The sequence below is a fragment of the Vigna unguiculata genome, chromosome 7 (assembly GCF_004118075.2).
Source record: "Vigna unguiculata cultivar IT97K-499-35 chromosome 7, ASM411807v1, whole genome shotgun sequence".
NCBI classification, from domain to species: domain Eukaryota; kingdom Viridiplantae; phylum Streptophyta; class Magnoliopsida; order Fabales; family Fabaceae; genus Vigna; species Vigna unguiculata.
The window spans coordinates 10732502-10746103 of NC_040285.1; the positions used below are offsets into that span (position 1 = coordinate 10732502).

The 13602-nt window shown below is 35.3% G+C and overlaps 1 protein-coding gene across 1 annotated transcript; it reads right to left on the reverse strand.

Moving 5' to 3' along the window:
* Window positions 1-75: 75 nt before the first annotated feature.
* LOC114191814 (probable serine/threonine-protein kinase PBL7) lies at window positions 76-3461 on the reverse strand. The gene is made up of 5 exons (XM_028081219.1): window positions 3026-3461; window positions 2232-2422; window positions 1813-2002; window positions 1331-1722; window positions 76-613 (listed from the first exon to the last, which is right to left on the reverse strand). Exons 1-5 carry the CDS (start codon window positions 3135-3137, stop codon window positions 350-352), a joined length of 1149 nt encoding a protein of 382 aa, XP_027937020.1. The 5' UTR covers window positions 3138-3461; the 3' UTR covers window positions 76-349.
* Window positions 3462-13602: the final 10141 nt, after the last annotated feature.

Consider the following 13602-nt stretch of genomic DNA (forward strand, 5'->3'; position numbering starts at 1 on the left):
GCTTCGTTACTGTACAAACGACCAGGATAAAGAAAAATTGACAACTATGGAATGCCAAGACAGAAGGAACATGAATAACGAATCCAGTAATTTGCTTTAAAAATAGAAACTAAAGGGAAAAGGAAGTGGATATTCTATCTTGGCTCCAAATGGAAAATAGAAGCACTTATGTGCACCAGAAGTAGAACAAAATTTTACAACAACTTTAGCAACTATGCTCTGAACGAAGAACACCACCACAAGACAACCAGTATTAACATCTACAAATCTATATATCTTTCAGTATACTATAAGATGTTTGAAATTTGCACCAGACTACCATAACTAACAAACATTGAGTTCTATATCACTACCCCCTCTTGGTTCTAGGAGGAGTTCCAGGAGCAAGGCGAGAGCTTTGTACAGTCTGTGTATTGGGATCATATTTTTGTGACGCAAGGTAACTCAAAGCAGTGACAACATCAGCTATAACTGGACGCATATTGGCCTGCTCCTGAACACACATAGCTGCAACAGCAAGGGCCTGGTATAGCCCTCTTGAAGGATATTGACCTTGGAGCATCGGATCAGCCATTTGTGAGAATTTTCTTCGATCTTTGAACAAGGGTCTGGCCTGCAATTTAATCAAATTACATAAATAAGGAGAAAACCCAAGGTAGTCACAGTTTATGGAATATGCAGAACTTTGAGCACCAATTTCAACATCAAAGTAGGAATTTCATTTTATGAGAAGATTTTACTGAGAAGGGAACAAAATAAAGAGGATGAAATCAGAAAACCTACCAAACGACAGGAAACGACAAAAAGTACTCGGAAGAAAATATCAGTTGAAAGAACTTTCGAATTACCATGACAGTAATTTCTTCTTGAAAGCAATGTACCCGTGTTTTGTTGCTCTACTTAATTAAGACATAACTGAGAACTATTAACTATTTGAGTGAAAATGATTTCACCTGGCAGGTAATATTTTGAACTGTTTGAGAAAAGATACGAAACACCTCTTATAACAAGGAGTAAAAACATAAATAGCAAATCCCCATGAAAAATGAAATAACGAACTTGCAAGTCCTATACTTAGGAAAGAGATCAAACTTTCAACACTTTCCACAAATTCCCACAAGTCCACTTATGCAAGTAAAGTTTATCAGGTATGCGCAATTCGTATTGAAATAATTGCCTCCCCTTATTTAAACCACACCACACTACCTTTTCGCTATTAGTATGCAAATGAAGCGATCCAGTGTTATATTGGATGATTTATTATACAGAGCTCCTGCATATAAATTACGAGTCAGACCTATGAGATGAGATAACAGTAGGACTTTCTTACCCAGGCAACAAGATTCTGTTCTCCTGCAGATCTTGAATTGTCAATTGCTTTCCTTCCAGTAATCATTTCCAGAAGAACAACACCAAAGCTATAAACATCTGATTTCAGAGTCAGTTGACCTGTCATTGCATACTCTGGTGCACAATATCCATAGGTTCCCATAACCCTTGTTGATACATGGGTGTTTTCCCCCACAGGGCCAAGTTTAGCCAGACCAAAATCAGATAACTTTGGATGATACCCTTCACCAAGCAAAATGTTGGAGCATTTTAAATCACGGTATATGACAGGAGGATTAGCTTTGTCATGTAAATATTCCAATCCCCTTGCAGCCCCAGCAGCTATTTTCATCCGTGTGTTCCAGTCAAGTTGTTTCTTCCCAGGAGAAATATCTGAGTATCAAATATTTATTAACAATATATACTTGAAGCCAATACATAAAGAATTGAAAGAGATGACATATAAATTTGTAATACAAATACCATGTAAGTGGTCTTCCAATGATCCTAATGACATAAATTCATAAACTAGAAGCCTTTGATCCCCATCAGCACAATAACCAATCAGGTTGACAAGGTTAGGGTGGTGAAGAAGACTTAACATCAAAACTTCAACAAGGAATTCTCTGTTCCCTTGTAGTCCATTTCGGTCAAGTTGTTTAATTGCAACAATCTACATTCAACGTTAGAAAGCATGAAACATGTTGCCATATCAAACTACACAACTTTAAACCTCATTCCATTGCTAGCAAAACTCATAAGATGCTACTCTGGCTGTCAGAAAGCAGTGTGGATGAGAGAGAAATGATGAACAGCAAGAAAAAAAATGAAGCATTTCATCATTTCCCTAAGAATTTCACATATTCTTCATAAACCGAAGAAATCATGAGAAACACACTCACTTGATTGATACTTTCCAAACGCCCCTTGTAGACTCTGCCAAAGCCTCCCTCACCCAAAAGACATTCAGCTCTGAAGTTTCTAGTAGCAGTTGCCAACTCACGGAATGAGAATGTCTGTGCAGCAATGTGCTCCGGGTTTCCGTTTTTAGTGGAATCTTTGGAATTCATGGATGAATTCCTCTTCATTTTCCCTGCATTCCACTCCAAAAACTAATGATTTAAGTGTGAAGAAATATAAACAACAGCCGGTTTAGATTTAACAGCCAAGACAATTTGTATTTCTTCAGTGTCTAAGATTCAAAAAGTACCACATGGTATGTTTCATTTATCAAATTCCAGAAAAAGAATCACTTGCTGACTTGATCTCATAGGATGCATAATTTCAAAATTACCATCAACAGTACAAATTTTTAGTTCATATGTATACTTTATGAAAACCAATAAGCCAAAGAAACAAATCAAATGCACAATTTTTAGATTCAACACTGCAGAGGAGCATAAAAATGTTAAATAAAAGCGTTCTGTCATATTTTTATATGAAATTCGTCCTATCTTTACCTGAGAAGTTGGCTCATCCAGGACTCAATCTGGTCTACCAAATGCATACAAAATTAAAATTCACAAAATTTCATTCATTACAAATAAGAGAAGACATGACCCCAATTAATCTTCATAAGAAAGGAACAACAGAAATCGAGGGGAAAACACAAGTCTCATGAGAGGGGTCTCGTTATCCCAAACCATTGATGACTTGATTTTACACCCAACTTCAACAAAATCAACAACATCGCTACCTGGGGTGGTTTTGATCGGATCAACAAGACTGTTCTGCGCTTCCATCTTCTCTAACTTCTTCTTTAGCTTCTTCTTAGTGTTTGAACTTCCAGAACAGGGAATCCAACCCATGTTTCAATTTGTTTTTCCCTCTTCCCTTTTCACGCAGATATGCAGATGGTTGTGGAAGAATCAATGGATCAGTCAAAATTCACATGAAAATGAGTCACCTCTTACACTTGGTGTTGCTTTAATGTCATCATAATCAGCAGTGTCTCTTGTGATTGTGAGGTTGTCTACGATTGGTTTTCAATTTTCGTAGTATTTTCAAGCAGAAATTTCGTCATTGGTTTCTTTTTGGTCGGAAAAACACCATCATTGGCTGAGATGCGCCACACTGGATCAAGGCTGAGACAAACTTCTTTCTCACATCCCCTTTGACGATGTCGTTTAAGTGTCCGTGTCCAAATATATAAATTAGGTTTAATTGCGTTTTTGGCTTTTATAGTTTACTTTGATTTTAATTTTTTGGTCGTTATACTTTAAAAATTGTTTTTATGTGCTTATTACTGAAGTTTTTTTTTTTTTTATAATGGTACGTTAAACACAATCTTTTGACTACCAGCCGACTTCCTAACACCACAAGCATAGTTGGAATTTTTATTTTAATTTCAAATTTTAATAATGAATTATGTGGCAGTAAAAAACGTAAAGGCAGTTTCAATTTTTTTTTTCAAATTTATCTCCTGCAAACGGACTTTCTTCTTCTTTTGCTCGAACATTCATTATGTCACCCATGAAAGTTTTGATCTTTATTTTGTAATGCGTAGAAGGAGAAAGTGTTACGGAGGAAAGCAAAAGATGGAAAACAGTTTCATTCTTGTATCACACCTAGCCGGTTCTGTTAGTTTATCAACACATATCATTCTTGACCGACAACTCATATCGGAGAAGGTTGGGGGACTGACGTCCCTTCACCTATCCTCTGACGGTTATCACTTTTTTAACCTTAACACTGTTCACCACACTTAAAGGCTGGGGGACTGGTGTATCACACCTAGCCGGTTCCGCTAGCTTATCAACACATATCATCCTTGACCGACAACTCATATTGGACAAGGCTAGGGGACTGGTGTGCATATCGAGGCAGCCAAGTATCCAGCCTAGGTCGAGTTAGCCTAACTTGTACCGGTTTTAACCTAAACTAAACATCTAAAGGGACAACCTGCATCTCATATCACCAACGTAAGCCATCAAGGCAAGTAGCCGGCCTAGACCGACTACTCCAGCATATCTGGTAAGATTACAACCTAAACCGACCACTTCAATAAACTCAGTATGATAGAAGCCCCCGCATTCAATAAACCTTAAGGGCCTGGGTTTGGGCCTTGGCCCACTCGCAAGCCCCACCTAGAGCCCAAGTCAAGGCCCAGCCCATGAAATGGTCAAACGTCATTAATGCTCTATAAATACGCGTGGACCCCATCATTTAAAGGTACACATTCATTAATCACTGATTTGACTTTAGGAGAACTTTGACTTACTTGAGCTTCGGAGACTCTTCTGCAGGACTTTAGGCCAACTGAGGAGATAGCGGACTACATGGTAAGGTGACGCTTGTGCCTAACCTATCTTATTTGTTCTCTCTGCAGGAACAATTCTTTTTTTAAGGAAAATTGTCTTCCGCAAATAGAGATGCCAAATAAATCCATCCCCGTGGGTATTGTCTGAATCCGTCTCCGTTTTGACGGGAAATTCACGTATTGACTGAGTATGGGTATGGGAAATCCCCGATTTTTTCAATTGGATATGGGGATGGGGATGGGGATGGGGATGAATATATACCCGCCATAATACCCGTCCCCGCCATATCTCCATCCTCATTTAAATCATTAAAATATTCATAATTAATTAAGTAATCCTATATATATATTCTTTCTATTTTTTATTTTTTCTAAATATTTGGTTTGTCATGAAACTTAATCGCATCTTCAATATATTTTTTATCTTATCATAACTTTTATGTAATTATGTTAAAATGATGTATGTCAATTAAAAAAATTATGTCTAACATTTGAATATTTCTATTATTTTTTAATATTTTTATTTATTGTATATTTTCCTTTCACATGAGAATGTTTAATCTCTCAATTTAAGTGTTTAATAACATAAACATTTCATTTACTAGGTAATATAAAAAAAAATCTTTACTTATTATTATTAATTTTTGTTTCATTTGAAGAACTATTTTATTTCGCTAAAACAATTTTTGTTATTTCTCAACCATTGAGTATATATGTTGATATTTGAAAAGTTTTCTTAGATCTCTAAGATATTTTTCGTCTTATCATACCCTTAATTATACATTTGTTTTTCTTTGTGCAATTCCTTCCAATAGTTTTCAAATTATTTATAAGACACACATTTGTTAATTTTTTAATATTTTTATTTTTGTTTATTTTCATCATGTAGAATACTATTTCGATAAATTTTATCTAATTATTTTTTATTTTCTAACTCATTACAATCAGACTTTAATTTTTTCACTATAATTGTATAAATAAGTTTTATCTATTACAATATAAAAATTTAATGTAATTGCCATGACTATTTTTTTATCACCATCCAACATATATTGGAGTTTAAAAGATACAAGATCTATGATAAAATTTTATTATGTTTATTATTTGTTCTTTGCGTCATTTTTGTATCAACCATTGAGTATATATGTTGATATTTGAAAAGATTTCTTAGATCTGTAAGATATTTTTCATCTTATCATACCCTTAATTATATATTTGTTTTCCTTTGTGTGATTCCTTCCAATAGTCTCCAAATTGTTTATAAGATACACATTTGTTAATTTTTTAATATTTTTATTTTTTGTTTATTTTCATCATGTAGAATATATCTAATTATTTTTTATTTTCTAACTTATTACAATCATACTTTAATTTTTTCACTATAATTGTATAAATAATTTTTATTTACTACAATATAAAAATTTAATGTAATTGCCATGAATATTTTTTTACCACCATCCAACATATATTGTGGTCCAAAAGATACAAGATTTATGTCAATTTGGTATCCATCGAAAAAAAAAAGTGTCAATTGCGTCCCCACTTTTGAAAAAGTGCATCAAGGTTCCTTTTAGAAAAAAACAATTAACGTCGTTAACAGCAGGCCACATGTCAAGTCCCTATTTTGACACGTGGCAATGTTAGTGTCACGTGACAGGATAATGCCACGTGTGACAACTGTCATTGTACTGATTTCAATTTAGTACCCATATATACTTGATTGTTTCAATTTAGTCCCCATTTTTGTGCCTTTGGTTCAATTTTATCCCATTTTTTTTTAATAATTGAAGAAGATTTTTTAAGTCATTTTTTTTATAAGATTAAAAGTAATTAAGTATAAATATTTTTACAACATTAAGTACTTTGATATTTATATTAAAATTTATTTGTACAAAAAATGTTATACTAATAGAACAATATAATCATCTACTTTTTTTTTTCAAAGTAAAACAATATTGTTTCTGTCAAATTTAAGACCAAATCTATTATTTGTATAAATGTTGTTTTAATTAAACCTATATTTTAATTTAAATATTTTTTTCCTTTTATATTTTTTTAAAAAATAGTTTTTTCCTTTTATATTTTTTTAAAAATATTTTTAAAATTTATCAACTAGGTTTCATTAATGTTTGCAAATTTAATAAATGTTTTGGTTCTCATTAAATTTTATTTGGTATTCTAATATAAAATGTAAAACAATTATAATTTATTTCAAAATATTTGATATCGAAGAATCAACCATACTCCTAATATTGAATATTTGATAATATTATGTTTCCTTTACCGTAATTTTTTATTATTTTATAAAAATTAATTAAAATTAATATTAAAGTAGTAAGAGAATGGATATGGGTATGGGTACGAGATTATACCCGTTACCCGGTGGGGCTGGGGATGGGACAAAAGTTTGATACCCGTTGGGTTTGGGTATGGGGATGGAGATGAATTTTTTTTACGGAGATGGGTATGAGATAGTAAAACATGTCCCCGTCCCGCCCCGTTGCCATCCCTATCCACAAACGATCTTTCTTTTTCCTTTGCTCGAACATTCATTATGTCACCCATGAAAGTTTCGATCTTTATTCTGTGATGCGGAGAGGGATAAATTGTTAGGGAGAAAAGCAAAAGGTGGAAGAGTTGTTGTGTATCCTCTCTCGCATGTTGTCGCAAGCGTTAGGGAGAAGATGGTGTTCTGTTTGCGCAGAGGACGTAGAGGTGGTTTGGGAGAAAAGGTGAAGCACGACCATTTTGGTGAACCTAGGGTTGAAATAAAATCCAAGATAGGGTTTGGGAGAAGATCAAATTGCATGGTCCCCTTTTTCGAAGGTTCTATCTTCTTCTTGAACCCTAACACAATCCTAAACCGATTTGGTTGAAGGATTATTGTTTTGGATGTAGTGGCTTTAGGGTTGTGGGTGCTTTTTGTAGTTATGGATGAAGTTAAGTTTACTTCATTTTTCGTATTAATTGTTTATTCCTAATTATTTGACAAAGCCATATTTGATGATTGCAAGCAAAGAAGGAAATTTCGCTTACATATTTTGGACAGAATTTTGACATTGTTGCAGTAACCATTAAGGTACCAGAAGTTAACTTAAGTTGATATATTTGTATGATTCTTAATCCTATGCAATATAATTGACTATCATTGTGTGAGTTAACTGTTTGTCTGTAATCCAGTGTGTAGTTAATAAATTGATAATGTTATTTTGAAAGATGATGTAGTTGTTATGTTTTGGTGACTTTAGTTACCTTAACTGATTATTTCATTTGTGTTTTATGTTTTAGTGAAGTTCTTTATAGTGAGTACAAATGCACTGATTCTAATTTATACGTACTAATTTGTGGTCGCATCAAATGTTTATTCAGTTGATAACTATGAGTGAAGTTAGTGAGGGAAGTGATTTAAGTGTAGACTGTAAGGTGTAATATATTTATGAATTGATTATATTTGCATTTGCATTTGCATTTGCTTTTCATTACAAATGACATATTTTGAATATGGTTTTGATTGTTCCATTTTCCAGATTTGTTTAAGGCATTCTTGTTGGACCAAATTGATTGGTAGTTTGAATAATAAATTAATAGAGGAACAAAGGTCATGTATTCAAGCAACACCATTTGCATGGTTGGTTGAGTTGAAAGATTCTGTGAAGATATCTAGGAATCTTTTGAGTCCTCTAATCAGTAGGTGAGTGGAAAGGCTTGGTGGGTTTGACATGGGTAAAGAAGTTATTGTTTTCAACTTACTAGATGTATGTCTTGGTTTGGATTTGGGGTTTGGTTAAACGGGGAAGGGTTAGATAGTAAATGCAAGAATTTATTTGGACCTGACAAAGTTGTAGATGTTAAGATGTTATATGATTACATAGTAAAAAATATTAAAGACCTTTCTTTAGATTATTTTTGTAAGCTTTATCTTTTGTTGGGAATTTTTGAGTTTCTTTTGCCCAATCAAAGTGGACGAATGTTTTCTATTTTGTTCAAGATTGTTGATGACCTTCCTAGTATTGGGAAATATAAATGGGGTGGTGTGGTTTATAAGTATCTGGTTCAAATAATTTTAAGTATTTGGTTCAAAGCATTTCTGAAGCTAAAATGTTATTGCGGGACAAACCAACTACCAAACAATTCTATTTAGTTGGTTGTGTTTATTTGTTACAGGTAATTAAATTTTAATAATTTTTTTATTTCATATCTTCAGTTCAAAGTATGTGTTAATGATTTGTGAGTGACTATTGTTTGTATACTTTCAGTTATGGTCTTTTTGATCATTTTTTGATTATAAAATCAAATGAAGGATGTGTGACCATGAATTTCCCTAGAATCTTGCATTGGATGGATGTGAAAGTAAGGACCATGTAATTAGAAGGAGTCTGAAAGACAATGTGGTATGTTTTGATTTTGTTTACATATTAAGCTTTGAGTATTGTGTCATATGTAGTTAGTTGTTAATGTTGTATATTGTTACAGGTTGTTTCAGTTATTGCTGCCTCTACACAAGAGTTGAGCAATTCCTTTGTTCGGGAAGGTTTTGAGGTATAGATGACGAAGTAATGCTAGGAGCAACTTTAACTTAATGGAAGCAGTTGATGGGCAAGAAGAAGTTCTACTAAAACTACAGACGAAACTTTTTGACATGAAAGCAGTTGTAAGACCCGTAGAATTTAATTAATTAAATAAATAATTAATTAATAAATACGGGAGGAGAAATAATTATGACATTTAATTATGGTTGGTATGATGTGGAAAAGTGCTAGCTTATGTAGTTGAGAGTACTTTGATTGTGCGAGAGGACTTGGGTTCGAGTCCTATGTATGCTAACTTTTGATGTTATGGTTTTATTATTTAAATCTATGAAAACATGTTCTTGTATATTATGATAATTGAATTATGATTTCTAGCAAGAACTATGAATTGGTTAAATGGTTTGATATTGATTTGGGGAATTGCAGGGTTGTGAGTTCAAGTCTTGGAGAACTTACATTAAGCTTTAATTTTTTGGTGTTCTGGATTTGGGTTGAATATGAAAGGGTTGGGAAGAAACCCTAGTGGTATGGCAGTTGAGAGGTGGCTGGAAAGGAGCCATAATGGTTTGGTAAATGATAATAAACTCCATTCAATAAGTAATTTTCGTTTTAAAACATTGGCTTAGTTTTTAGGGCACCTTTAAAAGGCTATAGTGAGGTAGAGAGAAGGGTTTTGCAATCTGAAAATTTGACTTACAGAGAGAGCACGAAAATTCTGGAATTTGGTGAGGTTTGGGAGAGATTGAGAGGCTGAAAAGAGAGGAACCAAGGAGGGCTAGTGTGCGAAGGAGAACTATCCAAAGTTTCAAGGGTTAAAGCTTAAAAGGAGAACCAGGTTAGGGGAGTTTACCGCGATTATATTGTTGTTTTGGTGTGAATTGTGTGAAAATAATATTTAAGTTATGCATGCACTGTGTTCATTCTGAGTTTCTGTTGAATTCTGGAAATTTTCCAGAAACCGCCTAGCGGGCTATACATAGCTGCCAGGCGGCTCATCCATTTCTGTGCATTTTGCTGTGTTTCTGGGTACAGCGCCTGGCGGTGAATCCCTGTACCGCCAGGCGACTCAAAGTCTAGGTTATTCTGGGTGTTTCTGGATGAACCGCTTGGCGGGATTGGTTGTGATCGCCAGGCGACGCGGGTTGGATACTCATTTTAAGTTTTTCTTGAGCATTTGGCGTGAATTGTTCGGAGGGAAATCAAGGGGTGGGTCTTATGAGTGGATCTGGTGTAGAAATGTTTTGATTTCGAGTGTAATTGACATGGAAATTCAATGGAATAGTGACCAAGTGTTTAGGGTTGAACAATTGGGGTTTGATGTCGTGAGAGTGGTCAGTGATTGGAATGCTTTGAATAATTTTAATGGATGTGGGTGTAGGCTGTGAGGAACATAATACATAAGGGAGATTGCGCGAGAAATGATGGAGATTAATCTGGAATGAAAAGCAAAGGAGAGTGGGACTGCGCAGGTGTGGGAATTCTGGAAATTTTACCAGAAGTCTGATGCACCGCTTGGCGGCACGGGACTAGCCACCAGGCGCCAGTACAGTGACGTGGATACTAGTGGTTGTTCTGGTCTAGGAGTGTGTTTTAGGATAATTGGCGTTTGGTCCCTTAGTAAATCAATTTCTAGTGTATCTGTGAGGGGATAGAGTATAAAGATTCCACTACGGTAATGATATTTTCCCTCTTACTTTATAAGCGAACTTGAGGGTGTATAAATTGGTCGAGAGAATGGTAATTAGAAGCTTGGGAAGTATGTTAGATCACGGGATATTCTAGTACTGTTAGAGCCTTAATAACATGCGTGTCAGTATGGATTTGGGGAAAACATGAATGACACCCAACCATGGGTGAATTCCTTGGCGTGTAATTATTTTATGGGGAGTTGTTGTAGAGAGGGAGAGTGGTAAATGTTCATATAAGTAAACAATACCATACACTGAGCTAGGAGTATAATGGATTGAGGATGGGTGCGAGTGCAAGATGCGAAAAGTATTTGACCAAAACCAGTACTGCATAAGTACTGATACGGCGCCTGGCGACAGAGTTAGGTCCGCCAGGCGGTAGAGAGGCAACAGTGGGGTTCTGGTGTAGGAAGCGCCTGGCGGCAGGGGGGTCTCACCAGGCGATGGCAACAAAAATCATGGTCTCTGGAACAGCATCCACCTGACGGTGGGAACGGTCCCGCCAAGCGGTAGTTGCAGACTTTGTTATTCATGGGGCGCTTGGCGCCTGGCGGCACGTGTCCCCCGCCAGGCGATTTATACTGCTGCAGCTTTGGGTTTTGATTATGAATTTGTGATCTACAGTGCGTCTAATGATGCTTTAAGGGTGAGATTGCTGGTGTTCTTTGAGTTGTGGCTCGGAACGTATCCCATGAGTTGTGGCTCGGGATAGGGGTTAAGCACGTGGTATTCCTTGAGTTATAACTCGGAATAACATCTCTTGAGTTGTGGCTTAGGATGACGGATGAACACGAGGAACCCTTGAGTTGTGGCTCGGGTTGGCGAGTGTTGCCGGTGTGAGTGTGCTGGTTGTGGCCAGTACGGATGGGTCCAGAGAGATTGCCCTCCTCAGTTGTTGGCTGACGAGTTTGGTAGTTTTGGGACGATACGGACTATGTTCGTATACGGGAACTCTACCTGGCGTTGCGGTGTATGATCTGTAGCATGTTTTCCCGCACGTGCTCTATCGGATGTGGCCGATAGGTATGGCAGCAAGTCACCTTGAAGTAATCCTTAGACGTTGTAGAACACGAATAATCTGATTGGGGGTCAGATGGTAGGAATTAAAGAATAGGGCAATGTGAGATGTTTATGTTATGTACGATCTCTTGTGTTTATATGCTTATGTTTCTGTAACTTTATATATGTGATTTAATTGTTAAGCTCACCCTATCTGCGTGTGTGTGGCGATGATCGTGTACGCGGTACACAGGAGCAGATTCTGTTGATGCAAGTGGCTCAGGTGACGCTTAGCCGCGGAGAGGGGTTAGACTTGGGGAAATGCTTATGTTTTCTTTATTGCCTTTGAAAACAGTTGTAAACCCTGATGGGTAATTTTATAACATTATGGTTTTGGTATTCATAGACTTTATTCGATGGTTTAATAAAGTTTTTAAATTTTCCCGCATTTTGGGAAAATGAGGTATTATTAAATACACGTGGTTTTAATTTATTTCTTTTATTTATTTATAAATCAGTAATATCCTGACGGGATGTTACAGCAGTGATCAGTGAGAGGAAGACATAAGTCAATAACCGTGAGGGTGAAGACAATTTGGTTGAGTGGGTGAAGCAAATGTTGGGCAAAGAGGAGGTGAAAATAACTGTGTTAAGATTGGTGAAGAAGATGTAGCCCAGACTGGTGAAGATAATATTTGTTAGAGTTGGTAAAAAAAATTCGGGCAACCGAGTAATGATCTGAATACACTTGATAGTACCCACACGAAGGCTTTACCTAATTTTTATGAATTGTGTGAAGGGTATGTTCATGCTGAAAGTGTTGATATTGGTGATGGTAGTGATGAGCCACACAAGCATTTCAAGACTTGTGCAATAAGAACTCCTTTTGTAACTTATAGCAGGAGGAAACACAATAAGTAGTTTATATATATATATATATATATGAAATTTGGTATCATTAGTTAGTGTCTGTATTAATAAGTTTGTAATTTTGAAATGTATTGTTACATAATGTAAGTTTAAATCAATTGTATACCTTCAACCTTTTTAAGCTATTGAGAGTTATCCATGTAAAGTTTTTGTGTGGTTGTTGCCTTATTGTTTTCTATTCATATTATGTATTCAATACTTTCAGTTATGTTCTATTCAAGTGCGGGAACCATTTTTTGTGGTGAAAAAGAAAGTCAAATTGGTTTTCTAAAATTTAATATTTTGATTTTGTACAAATAATTATAAGTTGGTCAGTACTTAATTATTTAGTAGTGAACACATAAAATTTCTAGTGTTGTGAGGTCATGTGATGTGGGTTAATTTGGACAAGTTTTTCCATTTGAAACCAACCTAATATTTTTTTATACCCCATAGGTGATCTAATATTGTTCTGTTGTACGAAAAGTGATAAGGAGCTCACTACTTAATTATTAATTAGTCCCCAAGTAATATTTCAAGTGAAATGAGGTCATGTGATTTGGGTTAATTTCGACAAGTTTTCCCATTTGAAATCATCCTAATATTGTTTAACCATGAATAAGGTTTATTAGCATGGTATGACTTTGTAAAGATGATGATCATTTTGTATACCCCATAGGTGATCTCATATTGTTTTGTTGTACGAAAAGTGATAATGAGTTCGCCACTTAATTGTTAAAGGGTCCCCAAGTAATATTTCTAGTGTTGTGAGGTCATATGATGTAGGTTAATTTGGACAAGTTTTCCCATTTGAAACCACCCTAATATTATTTAATCCTGAAGGAAGTTTATTAGCGTAGTATGACTTTGTAAAGGTGGTGAACATTTT

Excerpts from the sequence above, each read along its gene's own strand:
- LOC114191814 (XM_028081219.1), bottom strand. The coding sequence starts at position 3,137 with ATGGGTTGGATTCCCTGTTCTGGAAGTTCAAACACTAAGAAGAAGCTA. Across the intron at positions 2,003-2,231 it reads GTTTGGAAAGTATCAATCAA|ATTGTTGCAATTAAACAACT; the intron begins GTGAGTGTGTTT and ends CGTTGAATGTAG. Across the intron at positions 614-1,330 it reads AACAGAATCTTGTTGCCTGG|GCCAGACCCTTGTTCAAAGA; the intron begins GTAAGAAAGTCC and ends ATTAAATTGCAG.